The sequence below is a fragment of the Stenella coeruleoalba genome, assembly GCF_951394435.1.
Source record: "Stenella coeruleoalba genome assembly, chromosome: 9".
NCBI classification, from domain to species: Eukaryota; Metazoa; Chordata; class Mammalia; order Artiodactyla; family Delphinidae; genus Stenella; species Stenella coeruleoalba.
In genome coordinates, this window is record NC_137155.1 from 91,143,416 (window position 1) to 91,166,550 (window position 23,135).

The 23,135-nt window shown below is 50.9% G+C and overlaps 1 protein-coding gene across 7 annotated transcripts in view; it reads right to left on the reverse strand.

The window, feature by feature from the left end:
* Window positions 1-23,135, reverse strand: part of HIPK2 (homeodomain interacting protein kinase 2) — a gene marked incomplete at its 3' end in the record, with an annotated part of 187,498 nt that overhangs the window by 41,641 nt on the left and 122,722 nt on the right. For all 7 annotated transcript variants that reach the window (XM_079931134.1, XM_079931133.1, XM_079931132.1 and 4 more), the window contains exons 3-6: window positions 8,005-8,128; window positions 7,592-7,711; window positions 5,496-5,582; window positions 3,137-3,321 (exon numbers count right to left, since the gene is read on the reverse strand). In XM_079931134.1, coding sequence (XP_079787260.1) covers window positions 3,137-3,321; window positions 5,496-5,582; window positions 7,592-7,711; window positions 8,005-8,128 — 516 coding nt within the window. The remainder of the gene's footprint in view (window positions 1-3,136; window positions 3,322-5,495; window positions 5,583-7,591; window positions 7,712-8,004; window positions 8,129-23,135) is intronic.

Sequence of the window (23,135 nt, forward strand, 5' to 3'; positions counted from 1 at the left end):
ATGCGCAAAGACCCTTCTTTCCTTCCGAGGCTTATTTTCCGAAATCTAAGTTGTCAGTTCTTCTCTTGGTCTCACACCAAGTTCTGAATTGGAAGCTGATGCCCATGGATTCCACGCTTGGTCTTCATCCACCACAGTGAAGCACCCTATATCTGTTGCCTTACAGAACCCAGGGACAGACAGAACCCTGAGGTCATTCAACCAAGCCCCCAACTTTATGCAGGGGACTGTCTCACTGACTTGGTGCAGATGCTAACGGGAGCCCGCTAGTCAGCACCCCTCCATCTCCAATCTGTAGCTGTTTCTCAGTCATCCCACTTCACCCCGAATACGCAAAGACTGATCTTAGGGGGCCCCATCCAGTAAATCACCAGGTTTGCCTTTCTTTTGTGGTATAGACTGACGCCCCTTGACTTACCCCTACCACACCCAGAAAAAGGACAAATCCCGTAATGAGAGTTTGCAAGGGATGGGTCCAAGTGCCTTCTTTATACAGGAGTTTGGTTGTTTCAAACGTGCTTCTAAACTAGAGGCAGTGTCTGGTCGTTGCAATAAAATTTGACTTGCTCGACAACAGCTAGTAAGGAACAGACCTAAAACTGAGGAAGCACCGTCCATGGTAGGTGCCACACCATCCTTTCTCATATGCTGGTTAAGGTCAAATCCAGCCTTAAGCAGCCCCATCTGATTGTGGCCACGGCAGGGCCCACGATGACCTGCAGCTGTCTCTGATCCGCGGCCTCTTCCCGTGTATTCCCTCTCCCTCCTGACCCTATCTACAATCTGCTGCTCTCTCGAGCACCCTGCTTCTCCCAGCAGACACCCAGGGAGGTGACTGTTTATGCTTTCACATCCCAAGCGCCTCGGGGTCGAGGCGTTGAAGTGCTATCTCTCGTTACTCTCTGTTATAGGCTGAACTGTGCTCCCCTAATTCACATTAAGTTAAAGTTCTAATCCCCCCGTACTTAAGAACGTGACTGACTTTGGAGATGGGATCTTTAAAGAGGTAAAACGAGGTCATTAGGGTGGGCCCTAATCCAATTCCTCAGAAGGAGGAGGAAATTAGGACACAGACATGCAAAAAAGGAAGGCCATGTGAAGACACAGGCAGAAGACAGCCATGGGTAAGCCAAGGAGAGAGGCCACAGAAAAAGCAACTCTGCCAAACACCTAGATCTTGGGCTTCTAAAACGATGAGAAAATAAATGTCTGCTGTTTAAGACACGCAGCCACTCAGTGGTCCTTTGTTATGGTGCCTCCTACTACCCCCTCCCACGCTCAGGCCGCACAACCTCATGTCTTGTCTTTCCTCCTCATTTCGCCGAGGCCTGGGCCACTAGCTCAGTCCTGCCCACCTGGGAGACTTCAGAGGTCACCCTGACTCCTCGTCAGACATCCTGGCTTCTTAGTTCCTTCTCACCTCCAGTGACCTGCGGTCAATTCCAGCCACCCATTCCTTAGACTGTCCAACCGGAAACTGCTTCGCATCCCCCAGATTCAAGCCTAGAAATTCAAGCCTCCCATCCGGTCACATTTTCTACCCATCTGGCTTATTCGACTATTACTATACTAAACGATCTCTGAGCTGATCAGACCACTCAGTCTCTTTGGACCCCTCCCATCTTCCCTTCCTTTCTCTTCTGGCTAAGCCTCCCACAGCCATCACTTTGGATTTCAGTTGCTCCATTGCCAACGCCTATCTCCGTGTCAACCTTTTTCTCTTAGCAGCCCGGCAACACTCCACCTGACGGACCCAGCTACCTCCATCCCTCCACGTCTCTCCATGCCTTCACCTGGGAAGCTCAGTTACAGCCGCGCTATTCATGTCCAACCTCCACGCTCAATGGTTCTGCTCTATTTCTCTGTTCCATTTACTCTGCCTCCTCCCACTACCTGAACTTTCGGGAAACATCTTCTGAGCATCCTTTATCTCTAAGCTCTTACTACCAGACACTACCCATCAGCATCTTAAATTGCTCAAGTCTCTTCCATATGAAAAGAAACCCCACCCTGGGGCCTTCCCTAGTCACCCCTCTATTTTTTCCCTCCCCTTTCCCAGCCTTCCTTCTTGAAAAGGGTACTATCTATTTCTTCACCTCTCAATCTTTCAACCTGCTAAACTGGTTTCTGCTTCTACCATCCACTGAAACAGCTCTCACTAGTTACCAACAACTTCCAAGTTGCCAAATCTGATGGGCATTTTTTTCCAAGCTTATTTGACTTGACCAAGCGACAGCAGACAGATCTCTGTTAAACACAACTCTCACCAGCCATTCCTCTGCCATCAAGCCTTTAATGACTTCCCGTTGCTCTTAGAAGAAAGGCTGAAATCTGTAACACGGAAGGCCCGCCCCTGGCTTATCCTGGGGCCTCATCTCTCCCCGTCCTTCAGCTCCAGGGCCGGTCCTGCCCGTGTTGGAGTCTCCATGCGGCAACGCCCCTTCCGCTCTCGAAGGCCCTTCCACCAGGCACCTCCCTCTCCTTTGGCGGTCCTGTCCTCGGGTCTTCCCCGCCATGCCCCAAGCAAGGCCCCCTTGTTACATGCTCTCCCGTCCTATGTGTCCCCTGATAGCATCCTGGATATGTGGGGACCGCTGGTTTAGTACCTTCCTCTCTCCTATAGATTGTAAGCTCCAGCGGGCAGGGGTCCCATCTGCTTTACTCCCCACATACTGCAGCCCCTGGCATAGCACACCGCACAGCGAATGAATGAATGAACGAAAGAACACACCCAGATCCACACTGGACTGAGTCCACTCGTGACCTCTGCCCTCGCACGTGGCTTTGCGTCACAGACGCTGCCATTCTGAGCACCTCGCTTCGTGCACAGACCCCCAGGGTCCGGCCCACCCGGCCTCGTGCCCTCTCACGCCCCACTGTTCCCCCTCTTTGGTGTCAAGAAAACTTCGGCCCAGGGTCCCAATGTGGCCACCACCTGCTTTGATGAATAGTTTTACCGGAACACAGCCTCCCTCATCGGCTTATGTATCGTCCACAACTGCCTTCAGCTCTAATGGCAGCGCTGAGCCGCTGTGACAGGGACCGTATGGACGCAAAGCCTCAATTATTTACTATCTGGGGATTTCGGGAAAAAGTCTGCCCAGCCCTGGAATAAAGCGTCGCATGGGACACCTACTGTGTGCTGTGGGGAAAGTCGAGTAAGTGTGTCATGGTGACAAAGGGGTGGTTCAGGGTCTCGATCGGAGTGATTCTCTTATCAGCGTCTATGGTCAGCATCTTCTTCAACAGGTCGATGAACTCCCGCCGGTCCGCCTTTTCCACCAACATGTCACTCCCTTCCAAATCCGTCGTCATGTTCACCTGAAAGCAAGCGGCGACAGGTTACCAAGAGCCCGCGCGGCCTCCCTCCCCCTGACGCCTCTTAGTTTGCGCCCTGCAGCTCCATCCTAATCTCTCGGTCACCCCTTCCCAACCCCCGGAAGGCTGTGTCTGCCCCGTGGGAGGTGCTGCCTCGGGACATCACTGCCCACCGGACGCGGCTGTTCTCTCTGCAGGAGAGACAGAGGGAGGGCACGCTGGGAAGGGAGAGGCCACTGCCGGCACCTGCAAATGTATAAACGTGCCGGGGGTACCCGGCTCCTGTTCATCACTTAGGCGGAAATACACCTCACATCACGCCTCACTGCAAAGAACCACAGGATGAAGAGAGTCCTGGAGACGGAGTGCGTGACAATGTGAGTGCACGGAATACTACTGAACGGTACACTTACAAATGGTTTAAATGATAAAAGTTATGCTACATGTATTTCCCCACAGTTAAAAAAAACAATAATTACAACCAAGCGGTAAAAAATAAGACGCAAAAAGGTTTATTTATTTAACCTTCCGAGGGAGATGCTGGGGCCTCAGCACCCTCTTCCCACCCCTACGGTGTGTCAGTCCTCTTGCAGGTCCTGAACTAGGGCCCGAATTATTCAAGTCCCTGGGTTCGCTGGGATCACCTCTGGCCAAGGCAGGCAGGACATCTGAACACAGGATTTTTCTTCCAAGAGCAAAAGCTTATACTAGGATGGCCTTTAAAAGCCTTGTTTTGTGGTGCTTTCTATATTTTCCAAGACGTGCGCGGGAAGGCGATTTCGGTTTTCTCAGGCAATCTAAGCTTCTAATCAACTGACAAGTATACTTTACTCAGAATCATGATTTTTGGTTACACTTCTCTTCCATAAGAGGTGTGCTAAGTCTTTATTGGTCTGTAGCTTTATTTCTCATTGCTTTGAAGAAAAACTCACTTTGGGTTGCCCTGATTTCAGACTAGTTTCTACCCTAAAAATAGCTGACGTTCTAGAATTTTCTCTGGGTACAAAGGTGAGAGGCTGTGGTCCCTCCAGTGAGCTGAGAGAGACTGAGTGCAGTGGGCTGAACTGTGTTCTCGCAGAAGATGTGACTCCTAATCCCCGGTACCTGTGAAATAGGGTCTCTGCAGATGGAACCAAGTTAAAGTCATACTGGAGTAGAGTGGGCCATAAATCCAATGACTGCCGTCTTTATAAGAGAAAGAAGGGAGATTTGGACACAGAGACAAGAGGGAACACAGGGATGAAGACCACATGAAGAAGGAGGCAGAGACTGGCCGGATGCAGATACAAGTCAAGGGAAACCGGGGATTGCCAGGGGCCGCCAGAAGCTAGGAGAAAGGCACGGACAGTCTTTTCCTAGAGCCTGCAGAGGGAACATGGGTTGTTGGTACTGTGATTTCAAACTTCCAGCCTCCAGAACTGCGAGAGAATAAATGTTGTTGTCTTAAGTCACCCAGTTTATGGCCCCTTGTTAAGGTAGCCCTAGGGAACTAATCATGGGCATTAAACTCAAATGTACTAATGGGCTTGAATTCTTCTCGTGAAGACATCAGTAAGATTGTCCAGTACAATTTTACAATTGGAAACCAATAAACTGAAGCCATTTTTAAAAAGCTGGTGTAAGGTTTTTTTAATTTTTTTATTTTTGGCTGCGTCGGGTCTTCGTTGCTGCACACAGGCTTTGTCTAGTTGTGGTGAGCAGGGGCTACTCTTCATTGCAGTGCGCGGGCTTCTCATGCTTCTCATTGTGGCGGCTTCTCTTGTTGCGGAGCATGGGTTCTAGGCGCGAGGGCTTCAGTAGTTGTGGCACATGGGCTCAGTAGTTGTGGCTCGCGAACTCTAGAGCACAGGCTCAGTAGTTGTGGCGCTGGGCTTAGCTGCTCTGCGGCATGTGGGATCCTCCCAGACCAGGGCTTGAACCCGTGTCCCCTGCATTGGCAGGCGGATTCTCAACCACTGCGCCACCAGGGAAGTCCTGGTGTAAGGTTTTAAAAATGTTCCACAAATCCAATGGTATTCTTCCTAAGGCTGGCATATCATTGTTTAAGGTCAAAGTCAACCACCACAGTTGAGTAATGTGGATTTCTACCCACCATCCTACATTAATTGCTCTCGCAGAAGTCTTGCTGTGCTTGGTTTTTAAAGGGCTAACACTGCATACTCACCCACAGAGCTTACCTGGGCCATATCATCTAAACAGTTGAAAATGTACTTCCTTGCTTCTTTTGACTTAATCCCCGTCTCTGCTTCATGGTCATCTGGTGTCTGGTCAAGAGAGGCAAAAGCCCATTGGTAATATGAATTATTTCCTAGTCACTGTGACTCAAACCTGCCAGCTTCTGCTTCTCCCAGAGGGTCTTCTCCCACCCTTCGGAGAAGGAGACTAGGATTCTTCTTAAAGTGGCCTGCGTACGAATGCCTTCCTCTCTTTAGCCTCCACACTAACTCATCCCTCCTCCTTCCTTCCTTCCTTCCCATGAACACCTGTTGGGGGCCTGCTTTGAGTCACGTCTGGAGGATCCCCAGATGAGCAAGATACGCCACAACCCTGATAGACCTACATTCTCCCCTAAGTTTAAGGAATAAGGTCAGGTTCCATATGTGGAAAAGCAGAAGCCCTTTTTCCACTTGCTTTAAAATGTTAATTTAATGTATCAAACTCGTATACGTAGAGCTCTCCCTATGTGCCAGGCGCTATTCTAAAGCACGTGAACTCATGTAACGCCCTTCACGACCATCTTAGGGAGGGCAGCTGCCAGCCCATTTTCCAGAGGCAGAAACAGGAACAGAAAGCTTGAGGGGCCTGCCAAGGTCCCAGGGCCAGTGATGGCAGCTGGCTCCGGAGTCTGTTCTGTGTGTCCCCTCCGCCTGGGCCCGGGGTGCACACACCCAGCTCCCGAACTGGCCTCAGTCTAGGAAGCTGCTGTTTCCAATTACTATGGATTTTGGCACTCATTCATGGATCACAGGTAATTAATCCTTCAGATCTCGCTCAAGGACAGCACACCTGGAGCTGCTACGATCCAGGCTTCGATCTGGGAACAGCTGGCCAAGTGGGCCTGAGGCTCTTAACTAAGATGTAGAAGTGAACCCTGCCCCTGCCCGGCCTCGGCCTCTCCCCACCGGGACTCTTTTTCACCGGACCTGACCTTGAGCTGCTCACACTCACAGGTGCCAAACGCCAGCCTCCCGTCAATAGCCTAGGATCCTTGTTTAGCTTCCAGATCTCTTTTCAAAGTCTTTTGCCACCATTGGCCACACATTATCTTTAAATGTATTAGAATATAGTGTGGTTTCTGTCAAAAAAAAACACCCACCCACACTCTTGCAAAAAAAAGAAACACCTAAAATGAACACAAAACACACTTAAGACTTGTATTATTTTCTCCTTCCCAGGAAAAAAACATTAATTTTAATTACTAGGCACAGATCAAAGTGAAAGCAAAATACGTTTCTGTTAAAGTCAAAGCACCAGAGTTTACGGTGTGCAATGGTGCGCTCCACCACCTGCCGGCCAGGACCAGCAGACCCCTCCCCGGGGCCTTCGTATGCTGTGTGGCTTAGCCTGCTTCCCTGCCTGGAAGGCCCTCTTCATCCTTCGGGGCCCGGCTCGAATGCTCCTCCCCGACCCTCTGCCACAGCGAGATTAAAGGCTCCCTCCTCCGGCCTCCCACGCTCTGTTCCTGCCGGGAACAGAGCGCTGGTCACGGCGGGGAGGCAGGGCTTGCCACACAGGTTCAGGCTCCCTCTGGACTGGGAGCTCCTTGAGGGCAGGGGGTGGTTCATTTCTCTGTCTAGTAACCAACCAGACAGGTCATTAAGATTCACTGGATTAAATCTCAGGAGTTTAGAGATCAGAGTTTGAGCCGCAAAAGGCAGCAGGTCAAACAAAGTGGTGTTTTTTGGTACACGGGCCTCTCACTGTTGTGGCCTCTCCCGTTGCGGAGCACAGGCTCCGGACGCGCAGGCTCAGCGGCCATGGCTCACGGGCCCAGCCGCTCCGCGGCATGTGGGATCTTCCCGGACCGGGGCACGAACCCGTGTCCCCTGCACCGGCAGGCAGACTCCCAACCACTGCGCCACCAGGGAAGCCCAAGTGGTGCTTTCTGAACATTCAGATTTCTGAACATCCACACCATGTATCAACCACAGTCGCGCCTCCCCCGTGGCCGAATCACAATCAGGTCCAGGACCAACGCGCCGCTGTCAAAGGCTCCCCACTGATGGGACCTTCTTCCCTGCGTGCCGGGTGTTGGAGGGGACGCTCTTCCTACCTTCAGCCTCCACAGAGGATATGGCGAGTCTGTGTCACGGTTGAAAAACCTAGTTGTCTTTGTTCCTGCGCTTAATAAATATTCTGCTGGCAAACCCTGTGTTTGTGAAATATACCGAATCTGCAAGAAAAGATGAGAACGAGGTCAGGGCTTTTCCCGTCATCATACATGTGGTACACTGACGGCTCTAGTGTCTTGGAGAAGAACAACCATTTTATAGGGAGAGAGAGAAGTAATCAAAGGAAAAGGGGAAAGAAAGAGGAATAAAGAAAGAAAAGCGAGGCGAAAGGAAGCAAGGTTTGGGAGACAGTGTAACACCGCGTAGCCCCATCTGTACGTCGGGTTATAAATGAGGTGCCAATCCAGATGAAGAATGAGGCCTTGCTGTGCACACCTGTGCTCTCCGGACCCACCTGGTCGTACTCTGAAGCTCCTGGATACAGCGGCCAGCCCAGGAAGAGCTCTGCAATGACGCAGCCCAGGGACCACATATCAATTGCCTCACAAAATGGTAAACCAAGGATGATCTCAGGGGCCCTGGAAAGGAAGAATGGAAAAAAAATCATCAGCAATTTGGAAATGCAGGCAGGTATTTCTACATGAATTCTACATAAAATCCAGTCTTTCAAACCCAGGCTACCATTATTGACCCCCTGAAGGGCCTGTCATTCTTGAGCTGGACTGAAATGACCCCTCCACCCTTTGACTTGGCCCTGCCCATCAGCAGGGAGCCTGGCTGAATGACTGGCCGGGAAGAAGGGTAGGTCTGTGGCTCTAGACAGACCCCCAGGGAACCACAGCTATTGACTTCATTACCAACACACTCCAGCCAGATGAGCCGAGTATCATTTCAGAGACACTTGGGGAATTATGTTTTGTAGCTGAAAACTCGGGAAACTAACCTTTAGAGTGCCCAGTTTTTACAAAGGAATTCTTAAGTACAGGTATTCTGTTCTCAGTAATACATATAAAACAAGTGGCCTCCACCCAGAATGGGATTACATGCAATATCTGTTTATGCGAACAATCCTTAGGAGTTTGTATCACTTTCCCAAGGAAACACTGTTGTTTTTCATTAGCTTCTGAAAAGTTCTCCACTATGACCATTCTAGAACTCTGTTCGCGATGCCTAGTTTGGGTATCGATCAGAATTCCATCGTAAACCCTTTCCTAACTGTAGAAATTACGTTCCTTCACGTGATAAACCAGGTTACATGCTGGAACTTCTGAAGGAAATCACCTAAACTCAAAGAGAAAATTTCACATGCAGTTGGTAATCAAAACCAAAGACCACAGAGTACCTCTTCTTTTCTAGGAATTGGTCATGATTGCTAAGGGTACATTTTGGAGAAAACCACATTCAGAGTATGAGATACGAACCCAGTTTATGTTTTTTAAAAAAACGTGGCTCGAGGCACTCTGCTGATACATTAGCCCAACTTCTGTTTTCTCTCTCAACTGTCCCCTTGATTAAGCCATACAGGAAGATGCTACTCTCCACCCTTTCAGCAGCCTGGAGCGGAGTGCAGGGAGCGGGGAGACCTTTCTCTGCCTGCGTTATCTTCGCCCAGCTAGCACGAGAGGCGGGGGGTGGCAAGGGAGGGGGCGTCAGAGACACCTCCACTTGGAGCTTCAAGCTGAATTTTCCCTGCTTAAAAAGCATCTCCCCACCTGCTCCTTTAAATTTGCTCTCATTGCGAATCTTCTTTTTCTCTACATCATGGTACTGAAAAAAAAAAACAAAACAAGAACCAAAGTGTCTTGCTACCCAGTCTTTTGACTTTTCAGGTGTAAAAAGGAGTTTCTTCACTTCCTTGGAGCTGGAGAGTCAGCACTGCCGCCAGTGCTTCCAGAGCTCCACAGTCACGATCTGGGAGGCAAGAGTGCCTGTCCTGAAGCCCAAGGCTGGGTCTCCCCAGGCTCGGGAGAAGGGAGTTGCTGCGGAGGGCGGGGGGAGCGAGCTGCTGCTTGACGGGTCTGCCCTGTGCCCATCCCCTCACGGCTGGGCAGCTTCAGCTGCCAGGGTTTGCCTGGCACTTGGCCCTGTCTTTCGTCTTTTTCTCCTCCAAGCCTAGTAGCTGACGGTCCGTGTGAATACGGGAGGCTGCTCTCGCCCTCTGGCACTGATGCCCTGGGGACGCTGGGGGTGGTTTTATGACACATCACTGCTGGACTGTCCTGTGTCATGGGGCCTCCGATCCCACAACTGGCCTAGGTCACTGTGTCCAGCGCTGCTGCCCCACACCAGGGCTTCCGGAGCCCCCCGATCATTGTGTGTAACCGACCAAATTATTGCAGGTTGCCTCTGGTAATGCAATCTCTTCAGAGGTGGTTTTGGTTTATTTTAAAAAACACATCTTTTAGGAAAGAAGGGAATATTTGAAAAGAACATTACAGAGAGAACAACGTGCTTTTCCTACATGTGTGTCAGAACCTGCTTTGCTTTCTGCCCCCTCTGTCTAGAGTCAGATGTGTCCACCTGCCTCCTCTCCCTGGGAGAGGCATTCTGGTCTGGTCCTGAGAAGCCCCTCCTGTGGCAGCCGCTGCTGCCTCAGGATCAAGCATCGCGGCACCTCGGGCCCCTCTTCCTGTGACCCGTCCCCTTGCCCTTTGCAGCCTGGACACTCCAGTCTCCAGGTTGGGTCTTAGGAACAGGCAGCTGCTGTTCCATGGGGAATCTCTGGATGTGACCATGGGGCTGCCCTTCTGATCAGGTTAATCAACTGGTCCTCATGCCCCTAAGCAGGTCACTGGGAACCTCTGGAAACCCATCTCCCAGATTCTGTTCCCTGATGCTCTGCCTAGCAGAATCCAACAAGTAAGACTGTCACGCAAAGGGCGCTCCAGCAACGTTCTTTGGAGAGAAACACTAGACGTGGACTCTGTCGGCTGACGTTACACGGACAGGGCCTGTGAAAATTGTTCAGTCCATTCTCCATCGGAAAAGGAAACGGCGGCGATTCGTGGTACCGTGACGTCTACAGCAGAGGATTTCTCTTGCCGTGACCATAGTGAACAAATGCTTGAGCGTCAGGTAGGGCGGCCGGGAGACAAAAGAAACAGAGGGCGTAGCCCTGTCCATTGGGCCCCAATGCTGGGAAGGCAGCACTAAAGCACACGTCAAATGAGGTCGAGCACAAAACGTACACAACACACACACACACACACACACACACACACAGATATGAAAACAGAGCTAATCCAAACACACAAACTCGCTCCAGCATCTCCCGTTTTAAAAAATCAAGCAGGGCTTCCCTGGTGGCGCAGTGGTTGAGAGTCCGCCTGCCGATGCAGGGGACGCGGGTTCGTGCCCCGGTCCGGGAGGATCCCACATGCCACGGAGCGGCTGGGCCCGTGGGCCATGGCCACTGAGCCTGCGCGTCCGGAGCCTGTGCTCCGCAACGGGAGAGGCCACAACAGTGAGAGGCCCGCGTACCACAAAAAAAAAAAAAAAATCAAGCAGAACGCAAGGACAAAACACATCAAACCCAAAACCAAACCTCTCCTAATCCCTTCAGCTCCCGCAGCTGTTGCCTTAATTCTCTGTTCTCCTTCGAAAGCTGAATCTCTTAAGAGTTATCTCCGGCAGCTTCTACTGCTTTGCCTCACGCATCTTCCCTCCCTCCTCTAACTGAACTTTCCCCTCCGCTCCACTCAATTGCAGAGCTCGCCGAGACCAGCAGGAACCACGTCACGTCCCCTGGTCAGCTTGTAAGCTCTGGAACCCGAGAGCCGCATTTCTTCCACGCAGTTGACCGTTCTGTCTTGTTTTGAAACACGCAGTCTTGGTTTTCACAACACCACGCACTGCCGCATTTGTCCTGCCCCTCTGGCTCATGGCTTGTCTTCCTTTATCCAACTGCTACCTGATGGCAAAGCCGTAGGACCCCTTCTCTTCTCTCTTTTCATTGTTTTTCTAGGTAATTCTTATGGGTTGAATTGTGTCCCCCAAAGACATGTTGAAGTCCTAACCCCTTGCTACCTCAAAATGTGCCCTTCTCTGGGAACGCGGTCGTTACAGATTAGTTAAGATGATGTCATCCCGGGGTAGGGTGGATCCTTAATCCAATGTGACTGGTGTCCTTAGAAGAAGAGGGAAGTTTGGACACAGACGCAGAGGGAAGATGGCCATGTGAAGATGCAGGCAGAGGTTGGAGTGATGATGCTGCAAGCCAAGGAGTGCCAGGAGCCAGCAGAAACTAGAAAAGGCGGGAAGGATCCTCCCCTGGAGGCTTCAGAGGAAGCACAGCCTTGCTGCCACCTTGATTTTGGACTCCTAGCTTCCAGAACTGTGAGAGAATAAATATCTGGTATCCTGAGTCATGCATTTTGTGGTACTTGTTTCTGCAGCGCTAGGAAACTGAGAGAGTCATTGTGTCCATTCTTACAGGTTTAAATCCCATTTTGTGTATTTCCAAATGTCTATCTCCATCTTGGACTTTTCTCAGCTCCAGCTTTATATTTCTTTTCTTTCTTTTTTTTTTTTGCAATACGCGGGCCTCTCACTGTCGTGGCCTCTCCCGTTGCGGAGCACAGGCTCCAGACGCGCAGGCTCAGTGGCCATGGCTCACGGGCCCAGCCGCTCCGCGGCATGTGGGATCTTCCCAGACCGGGGCACGAACCCGCGTGCCCTGCATCAGCAGGCAGACTCCCAAGCGGACTCTCAACCATTGCGCCACCGGGGAAGCCCCAGCTTTATGTTTCTGATGGCCTGGCATCTCCACCGGAATATCTCACAATCATCTGAAACTTACTACGTTTGAAAGGGAACTCTTCTCTTCTGCATTCCGCGCCCCCCGCCCCCGCAAATAATTCCTCCCTCTGTCCTTGTTTCACTAAATGGAATTACCACCCCACCCCGCTGTTACTCATGTTGGAAACCTGGAATTGACCTTTGATTCCTCTCTCTCCCTCTCCATCCTCACCACCCAATCCATCAATATGGCAGCTCCGAAGTACCTCTCAAATTGGCCCCTGATTCTCCATTTCCACTGCCACTGCTCTGGCCCTGGCCACCCATCTCACCTGGAGCTTCCTATCTGGTCTTTCCACTTCGTCACCCCTTCCTCCAGTCCCGTCTCTACTGGCTGAACAGGTCACACGTCCCTCGGCCTGAAGCCCTTCAGAGGCTCCCTGCCACACTTAGAATGAGGTCTCCATGCCCTCCAGGCCCATGGAGACCTCCTGGGCCGGGCCCTGCCCAGCTCGGCACTGCCCAAGTTCAATAAGCTCCAGACTAACGAGCTTCGCCTCTCAGTTTCTGGACCCAGAGCCTTCATGCAGTGTCGTCGCTTCTGCCTCAGATGCTCTCTCTCCGCTGGCTCTCAGGTGGTGGCTTCCTTCTCATCCGTCAAACCTCAGCCTAAACGTCACCGCCACAGACAGGCGTCCCTCGGCACCAGTGAGTCTCTGTCTACAGTGCCATAAATGTCACTTTACAGCACTTGCCCAATAACCTGCTTACTGTCTGTCTCCCCTGCTCAGCCCACAAGGGCAGCACAGTGCCTGGTATTCAGTAGCCACTCAATCAGTAAGGATTTGTTGACTGAATAAAGCTTTATTAAATATAAGGAAGTGCTAAATTACGTGATTCAGATGGAAAGTTCTAAGGCAGCACAAAACAAAGGAGGATGGAAGGCGCAAACCTTCACAAAGGATGGAAGCCTGGGCACGAGGCTTTCGCCCGGGAAAGAGCGGGCCTCTGTGCGGGCGGGACCTGCAGGAGTGGAGGCCCAGAGATAGGCGTGGGCATGCGGCCCCGCTCAGCCGAGCACGGCACCCACAGCGGGGCTGGCACCGAGGGACAGAGGACCTGTAGGTGGCTCACGAACGAATTACAGCAAAAAAGCCAGCGAAGGTAGTGGGGGGGCCGGAGGTGGCACCAGGAGAATACAGGGTCAGGACCACAGGGCTGCAGAGGCCCATCCCTTCTCACCTTCCTCTTGAAGCCATAACCCTCTCAGCTCCACCGCTGCGGGCTTGCTGGTGCCCCATGCAATCCAGGCCTCCCTTGTAACTCCCTACTGGTCTCCTGCCTTGGATTTCAACCTCTTCCAATTTACCCCGAAACTCCCCCTCATTCAAAGGCTGTGTCCTTTTCTCTGCATGCACGACACATTGGTCATATTTCTGATACAGCCTGTCCCCTCCCCCCCTCCTTCCTCACTCAAACACACCCTGTTTTCTGTGCTGGTGGACCACGTGATGAACATATCGACACGAACCACCAGATCGGTCCAATAAATATTAACTGACCACCTACTATTGTAGATATATGTCCGTGTGTCTGCCCTCTACTAAACCTTCCCAAGGGCAGAGTCTGTGACTTGTGTGTTTTTTTTTTTTTTTTTTTTTTGCGATACGCGGGCCTCTCACTGCTGTGGCCTCTCCCGTTGCGGAGCACAGGCTCCGGACGCGCAGGCTCAGCGGCCATGGCTCACGGGCCCAGCCGCTCCACGGCATGTGGGATCTTCCCGGACCGGGGCACGAACCCGTGTCCCCTGCATCGGCAGGCGGACTCTCAACCACTGCGCCACCAGGGAAGCCCTGTCTCGTGCGTTTCGATCCTCAGTCTGGCACACAGCAGTTGCTCCATAATAATCTGCTCAAAGCCAGGCCACCAGCCCTCGGGTAAGGAAGGCCCTTCTCCAGCCCCTCAGTAATCCGTGGGGGAATGAAGACCCTTCTGCTGTGGCCTGGCAGATGCCTGGCCCCTGTTCTGTTGGTCCATAAGGCTCTGAGCTCCTGGATGTTCACAGTCAAGTCTAAAATCTGTTTCTTTTTGTTTAGCACACCTGAAGCACGTTCGATGGCTGCGAAGGTGCGCTTATCCTTCAGTGAAGAAGAAACCATTCTTACCAAGGGTTAGTCCATGCCAGAATTTAGCGTCAATCATTCACTCACTTAGCGGAACAATTCAACTGCCGTTTTCCTGAGCACCTACTATATGCCAGGCACCATGCTGGGTGCTGAAGATCGGAAGCCAGACCCTGTGTCTCCTCTAGGAGTTCACCATCTAGTCAGAGGCAACTGCGGGCCTTCGGCTAACACAAAACGCGCGCCCGGCACACGAAAGAGGGGGTACTGCGGGGAGGAGAGGCAAAGCCCAGGGCGCTTCTCAGGAGGAGTGGACAGGTGGGGTGGCCTCCAGGTACAGGGCAGGGTGAGTGCACGTCCCTCCCTGGCTTCTCGGCCATGTCGCTGCTGTACCTCCAGTGCCTAGCACAGCGCCTGGGGCACGTCGGTGCTCACTATACATCTGTAGAAGGGGTGCGTCTTTCTGTCTCAACCCCACACCCTCAGCGGGTGCCAATTTTCCCTGAAGCTGGCGCCTTCTCCTTGGCAACACCTCCTATGACAAAATACAGACTACTTGGCCTTTCCGCTTCAAAGTTTACATGCTTAAAAAAAAAAAAAAATCACATTCCAGCTTCTTGCACGGGGGCCATTTCTGTTCTCCGTTCGGCTCCGCAGCAGGTAGGATGGCTGGCTTGGGAAATGGCCTTTCCCTCTGGGCCCAGAATCGCCCAGGTCCTGCTCATCCTTCACTCACCAGCCCGTGGAATCATCTTACAGAGGCTCTTCGGTGCTATTTTGGAACATCAAAAATACTTTAAACATACATGAAGTGTCAGACAAAATTTGCACCTAAGAAAGAGAGAGACTGTTCCTTTCCAACATTCCCATAGTAAGACGTGGAAAATTCTACTTTTCTACAGAAAGAGAATGGACAACTGTCATTTGCGACACACCAATGGTTAAGCTTCGATATTTCACTCCATTGGCTCTCCTGACAGTGTACATGGCTGATAAGGCATTCCCAGATGTCCAGATCCTGTGACCCTATAGGGGAATGACCCCCAACAGAGGTGTGGACACCACCCGAGTTGAGAGGAAACACGCAAGATCCCATGTTCACAGGTAGAATAATCCAGTGCCATTAGGTGCGGCTGTATACCGATCTCCTGACGTTGGTAGGAGGATGAAACGAAACAGCATCACAGGAAGCACCTAGCACAGGGCCTGGCACGGAGCAGGCAATCAACAGATGGCACATCACTTGTCTATAACGTGTCTAAGTCCACGTGACAGCAGTTAAATAAAGAGCATCCCTTTCCCTCATTTTTAAGGTCCATTTCCTCCTTAGAAGTTGAGACGTTAGGAAAACTGTTTAAGTATATTGAAGCATACGCATTAAACATTTTTGCTTCATTTATTTATATGAAAAAGGTACAAAGATTAATATGGCCAACAACTAAGTCACTACCATTTAGCTTTAGAAAGAAAACTGCCCATCCGCAGCCCACCCCCTTCCTCCTACCGGGAAGCACAGCTCTGAGTCTGCATTGCCTTTCACGGTACAGTCTCTTCCTCACCCAACCTCCCCCCGGTCAAGTCCATGTCTCCATCAACCACACAGCACACTAATAAAACAAGTGCAAGGTTCACGGCCACTCCCAACTTGGGCAATAAATCTGCAACACTAATCAGAGAGCACAGGAAGAACTGTGCATTTCTGGAAAAATGTTACTCAATTTCTCCAAGTTTTTATTTCACCATCTATAAAATGTGATTATTAATCTTGCCTTTTTTTTTTTTCTTGCCTCTACAGCAGCTTGTGAAGATAAATTATGGTCGGTAGAATTATAAGGCAGTTTGAACTCCTTGGAAGCAAGACACTTTGTTAGCCCATGGTATTTTATACTCACTGATATTATAAGGTGTACTTGAACTGAACTGCAGTGAAAAAAGCCTGTTCCCACAAATATATGTAGATTGAAAGTAACCTCGGTATGGCTAGGGCAGAAGCAATCAAAATGTAAAACTGTATTTCAGATGGGTTGTTAAATCTTATGTTTCCACCACAAAAATAAGGAGACTTGGAAATGCTGACATGCTCTCAGAGCCACTATTTGAGCTGGTGACCCGGAGTAGAAGGCAAAGGATTACATCAGAGCAACACAGGGCCCGAGAAATGGCAGAAATCTGAGGGCTACGAGGAGGCTATTTTAGAGAAATTGGACCCCAAAGCCCAAAGGATCTGCATGGAAGACAGCATGGGTTCATACCATGTCTGGGGGATCCAGAAAGGTCCAAGTGGAGATCAACATAGCAACAGAGGCCTGGCTAATCTAAGGTCAACCTGGGACTTGATTTTGAAAAAGACACAGCTTCCTTGGTGAACAGGAGATGTGAAAGAAACAGCTCTGTCTTTGGGGTGCTAGAAAGATGAGGTGAAAGACAAAGGGACTCAGAGATGGAGCTCCAGGGACAAAACACAGGGTGTGGTTGACCAGGAGCCCCCTTGTTGTGTGAGCCTGCACTGAGCCAAGGTAATACGGAGACTGTCCTTATTACCAACGGCCTAGCCAAACACTGTGCGCCCTAAGAGCTCCAGACACACCCCACAGAAGAGTATTTCAGCCCTGTAATAAGCTGAGGACGGCATGTCATCTGACGGTGCCATGGCTCTGACTCTAGAAGGAAAGCCAGGAAAGACACCCTACTTGTGCCTGTGGTGGTCCCAGCGTGATGTTACATAGGCAACAAAATTGTTGCAGAGAGGTTCTAGAAGTTCTAGCTTGGGGCCACTGTTGATATCCATAAAACTGTGTGTGAGCTGATGAGGATTCAACACCCTCACTGGTGATTCTGCTGTAATTGAATATCTCCAGCTCTCACCAACAGAAATGCTCAAGACATCAGAACGAAGTATCACATCCACACGGAAAAGGTGATTTTATATATATATATAAATATATAATCAACTTCGGATGACTGTGGGTTTGGCTGTGGTGTTGACGCCACTCTCACGCCACACTGGGACAGCCTCCCAAAGGAAGCGAGCTTCCTTGATTCAACTGACCATTTTCAGTACAATGTTACACTCAGAGTGGAAGTTTTTTGGATTTGGATTGGCAATGAACATCCTGGCTCGGAAGAAGACTTTCCTGGTGTGCCCTAAAGAAACGTATGTATCTCTCCACTCCCATCGCCCACCCCTGTGCCGACCCTTGGTTCCCAGCACTACTTCAACGCTGCAAAGTGCAGGGCCAAAATCTAACCTTCTTGATTATATACCAGAAAAAAAGGTTGGATCTAGAACTCAAGTGACTAAAATCTCCAAAGGCTTCTAAATGATGCTGGTGTGAGCTGGAAACCAGTTCCCAGGAATCTGGAGGATAAGCTGATGTCAGCCTCTAATTCCTTGTAAACCTCAGTAAGAAATGTTCACAGGAAAAACGACTTGGACTCCACAATGGGTCATTTCAAAGACATGCACACTGCCCTGGCCTTCCTTATCCTCTTGACACGTATCACTGTACTGTGTCTACTCGGCCCTTCCCAAGCCCTGTATCTCCCAGTCTGGTCTCTGGGGCGTTTACCACGAAGCCAAGGATTGCTGGACAAACCTGGATCTTGCTTTCCAACACCCCAAAGGACTATAATGTTATCAGAGGTTTTTTTTGTTTTTTTTTTTTTGCGGTACATGGGCCTCTCACTGTCGTGGCTTCTCCCTTTGCGGAGCACAGGCTCCGGACGCGCAGGCTCAGTGGCCATGGCTCATGGGCCCAGCCGCTCTGCGGCATGTGGGATCTTCCCAGACCGGGGCACGAACCCGCGTCCCCTGCATCGGCAGGTGGACTCTCAACCACTGCGCCACCAGGGAAGCCCTATTACCAGGTTTTATACTCATACTTTTGGCCAAAGAACATGCTCAGTAAATGTCTGTGGAAGCACCTGTCAGCCAGGGAAATGGAATCTCAGGTTTCAGCACTATCTACACATAATGATTCATGTTACACATGTCCTGCTCCAGGTTCTTATAACGTTAAAAAAAAAAAAAAACTTTGATTGTGAAAGATAACACACATACCAAGAAGTGCACAGAGCAAAGACATATAGCTCCATGACTTATCAGAAGGCAACGCCCGGTGTCACTCCCAGCCGGGTAGAGAGACGCGGTTGGCATCACAAAGCCCCTCCCGTACACTGTCCCCTGTCCGCACGCAGTGGTGACGTACATCGAGGTGCAGACCGCACGCCTTCACCGGGCTCTGCCTTCTCCCGGCTTTGGAGTAACGGGCTCAGCACAAAGGCCCGGGGCGGCCGGCTGAGGGAGAGGAAGGAGACAAAGCCTCAGACGTTCCTGTTAGTTCCTTTGGTTGACTGTTTCTTCTGCTTTGCTGCTAGTCTGCTGACTGAAGCTGAGGGTTAAAACCGTGCGTTTAGGGCTTCCCTGGGAAGCATGCTGATACCGGGAAGGCCTGACCCATGTTGTCACACTGTCACCCTTGTCTTCCCGAGGCCACTCCTCTTTTCTCTGCGCTAGGAGGGAATCTGGAATTTCAATTCCCCTGGACCAGGTGTAGATGCAGCCACTTTATTCAGAGTGGTGACGTGTCACCCCCAGCGGAGTGAAAGTGGGACATCAGGCCGGGAAGGAAGGCAGGCGGGCCTCCTTCACACCTTTGAGTTAGTGAATTCAAAGCTCACTAAGAAGGTACTATTACTTACCTATGTGCAAATTATCCATTTAAATGTAAAACTTCCCATTGGTTAACATTTAGCTTCGACTGGCTCTGTAGTGAGTACTCAGAAACGTTTGTCGGGGGGAAGGGTTGAACCAGCACAAGGCTGGAGAATCAGGATGCTGTCCTCCCGGGGGTCCCTGGGCCTGCCCTGCATAGAGGCCCCTGAGCGCCCAGCTCTCAGCAAGTGAACGGTACCGAAGACAAGGCTCATCCTCAGGTTATTTCCTTTCCTACAGCACCAGCTGGTCCTGTGGCTCGTGGGGCTAAATCACGAGGCGTCTTTACGGCTGATGGATGGGGGTAAGGAAGACAAGGCCTGAAGACAGAAACCTGTTCCTTCTCTGGGAGGGAGATGCATTTGGCGTCACTGACTGGAGAACTACCAATGGAGAGAGCGGGCGCCGAAACCTGAGACAGGAAAAGGAATCCACTGAGTGAAGATGCTGAACACACGCTGGGGGGTGAATTTCCCCTGCAGCCGCAGGGATATTCCCATTTCCTAAGAGGAGGCTTCCCTCCCGATACTGCGCTGTTCGTATAGAGTTACAGAGAAAGAAGGGCCAAAGCCAGCTAATATGCTACCTAAGCAAGTTTTCGACTGAAGTCAGGGGCCATCCTGGCCGACTGAATAGGTTCTGGCCCACAAGGTGCAGGATGCGTCCCGTCTCCAAGCGGACAGGCGTGAGCAGGGGAAGGCGAGGCTGGCTTTGCTCCCTTAGGGACGTGCACACCGTTCTGGCTTTGCCAGGAGACCAGGCGGGCAGAAGAGGACTGAGGACACATCCTTCACCCAATTCTACAGCAGGACATGCTGCAGAGTGGACTTAACCACGGTCTGTTAGGACCCGCCACGGTCAGTTCAAGGAGGCCACACCCATGGCGGCTGGCTGTCGGTTCCGGCAGGAGTCAGGACGGGAGAGTTTTGCCAAACAAAGTGGGCATACATCCCAGGTCTCCAACCAAGGGCAGCTGATTTAGGTAAAACCTTCCAATATTCACCTCTTCCTAAAGGAACTGGAAAACAAAACAGAACGAAACTCAAGCTTGCTTTCTTGTGCTTGCTTGTGCCACGGAGGAAAAACGAAGCTGGCTCTTTGCAGCTGATATCAGGGGCTGCCGGAGAGCAGCGGACACACCCTCTGAGAGGCCCCTGGACCTTCAGCTCCTGCGGGACTGAGGGACAGAGCCCACGGGGGACAGCCCGGGACCTCACGGCTACAGGTCCACAGCACACTGCAGACTAGAGCCCGGAAGACGTTTCTGTCGGCGGAAGGGGAGGCGGCTGTCCTTGCAGACGAGGATACCACTGCTCATCTGTCCAGAAACTGTTTTTCTCATCATAACAAGGAGGCTTCTTTGTAATCCAAGGGATGAGACTCTTGGATCTTGCCTCTGGAATGGAGCAGCCTTCAGCAAAAGAGATGAAAATGTTCACTTTGTTCTCTCGAGCACCGAACCCCACTCCAGCCGAGTGAGCTAACCCGCGTGTGGAATCAGGGCGCTGCACACCAATCAGCTGGGGCTCAAGAGGGGGCGTGAAAGGAAGGGAAGAAAGGACTCGAGAGGGAGGGAGGACCTGACCTGCTGGGAGCACGAGAGAAAACAGGGCAGAACGCCCTGGACACCCTCAGGCATCCTCCGCCTCCTCCACTGCCACCCCCAGTCTGCCTCCTTGGAAAGCACTCCTCTGGACCGCAAGGTTTCCAACTCGAATCCTGCTTCCTCCAGAGCTCTGCCCTGAGGCTCTCTCTATTCTGTGTCCCACATCTGTCTCCTGCCGATTCTGGCTTTCACTCATCCCTGCCCTGATAATTATTTCTTAAAACGAGAAAACTCTTTTGGCGGCTTCTCAGCTGGACTGGAGGCATCTCGAGGCAGTGGATTGTTCATTATCCATCCGTACACCTGGCACAGGTGCTGTGGGGTGAGCTCTCCACAGATATGGACAGTCACGCTTCAGACTCACAGGCCGGGAGAAGCGCCGGGCTCACTCTTTTTCCTACCACAAGCCCCACGCAAGATGTAGTTAACGCTCAACATACAGATGCGTGCTGCACGGAAGTGATGGTCTGAGAAAGAAGTAAACACGGGGACCTCCTGCTATTTGTTGTTTATGTATTTATGGATGGATGTGTTTCTGTTTAAGGAAAGAGAAGGGGTAGGGAACAAGCAAGCCCTTTCTGGTACTTCTCTGACAGTGGGGATTTCCATGGAGAAATCCGAAGAGAAACCCATAAAGCTTTATTTATTTTTAGTGGGAGAAGCTTGACACGGGAAGTTTGTATCCTTAAAAGATACGTCAGCAGAGGAATGGTGGCAGAAAAGAAGAAACTATTTATCTGGAATTGAGGAAAGGAATAGCAAATGGAGATGGGAAGAGAAGAGGCAGCCAGGGAGATTTTAAAAAATACAACTAAAAAAACCACAAGCAATTAAATGGATGTTTGAAAGAACGGCAGTCATCCTTGGTATGAAGAGCTCAGTTTTTTGGGGTTTTTTTTTTGGCCAAAGAATAAAAATTTTGAAAAATCATTTAAAGTAACCGAGAGGCTGCTTGTCACACTCGCCTCTGTAGAGTGTCAGCTGTGTAAGCAGGGTTTTGTACGTACACATTTAGGCTTGTCCTGGATTCCCCCATGAGATCAAAAGTTCCTTGAGAAGAGAGAGCCTATATTTGCCTCCTACGGAAGTGCTGAGCTGCCGTGCAGCCCGGTGGTGCTCTGCACACAGCAGGTGTTCAATCAGTATTAACCAACTAAATGGAACTAACCAAATTCCGTCCCCTCCGGTTTGAAAGCCTCTGACACAGAACTGTCTAGTTCCTTTTCATTCAGCCTCAAAAAGGGTCTGTTTTTCAAGAAACAAAACAACACCAAATACCCCAAAGATTCAACTCTAGATTCAACTTTGAGGCTAAGTGGAACAATTCTGCCTGACTCTTTAACGATGCTTACTTGCGTGAAAATCAAACAGATGTCTTCCTTCCTCTCTCTTCTGGGGTCCCCTGACTTTACAGAGGCTCATAGGCTTCAGATGATCATAGAGCCCAAAGTTACGGGCCATTGCCGGGGACTCACAGTTCAGACCAGGAAATCAATACCAGTGGAGGAAGTGTGGAGTGTACAACACCGAGTATTTCGGGTTGCAGAGAGGAAAGGTTGATGAAAGAAATAATGGCACACATTCCCCAGCCTAGTTATGTTTTTTTTTTCCTCTGTGATTGCCTCAGTAGTTTAGATGAGTCTCATTCCTGCATATGCACCTTAACAACTGGTGAAAATGAGTCTATTCTGCAAGCTGGGGCTTCAGGTGCATCATCGGTTCCGTCATCCCTCCTACTGAGAGGCCGTCCCACACATTTCTCACCGGCCCATCTGCATTATCCCCGAGGGCCACTCGCAGGCCTGTCTTGCTTGGCTGGGGGAGCCAGCTTTGGGAGGGAAAGGCAGGGGGCAGAGGTGGGGAAAGGATGCTGCAGGGGTATTTTTTCCCTGTACACAGTGTTCAGTATGGACAAACACATGTGTAGCCTCTGTATTTATCATTAATACCGGGATGAAGTAGTGACTAGATTTTACTATGGGAAGCTGCAAAGCACGGGGCGGGGCGGGGATGGAGTAGGGGGGACCCGAAGCGGGGGAGGGGGGGCGGGTCAGGAAAGCAAAACCCCAAATGGAAGAACGCAAACGCTAAAAGCTGGCATCTGAAGGTATTATTCAAAAACAATATGGGAAAAGGCAGAACTGCATTTCCTCTGTTCTTCTAAGGGGAAGTTCAGAAAAAGGTCAGAAAGAGAACAATGCAGGCCATCTATGACAGCAGCCTCTGACCTATAAAGGTTACTTACCGCCTGCAGCCTCATTTCTCGATTCTGTAACTACCACCCCGCTTTCCACAGATGGCACGCCATCACGGCCTTATGAATTATGCATGTCATTTCCATTTAGCAGCACCCTTCTCGGTGACCACTGCTAAGGCAGAGTGGCTGGGACGGGGCGGGGCGGAGT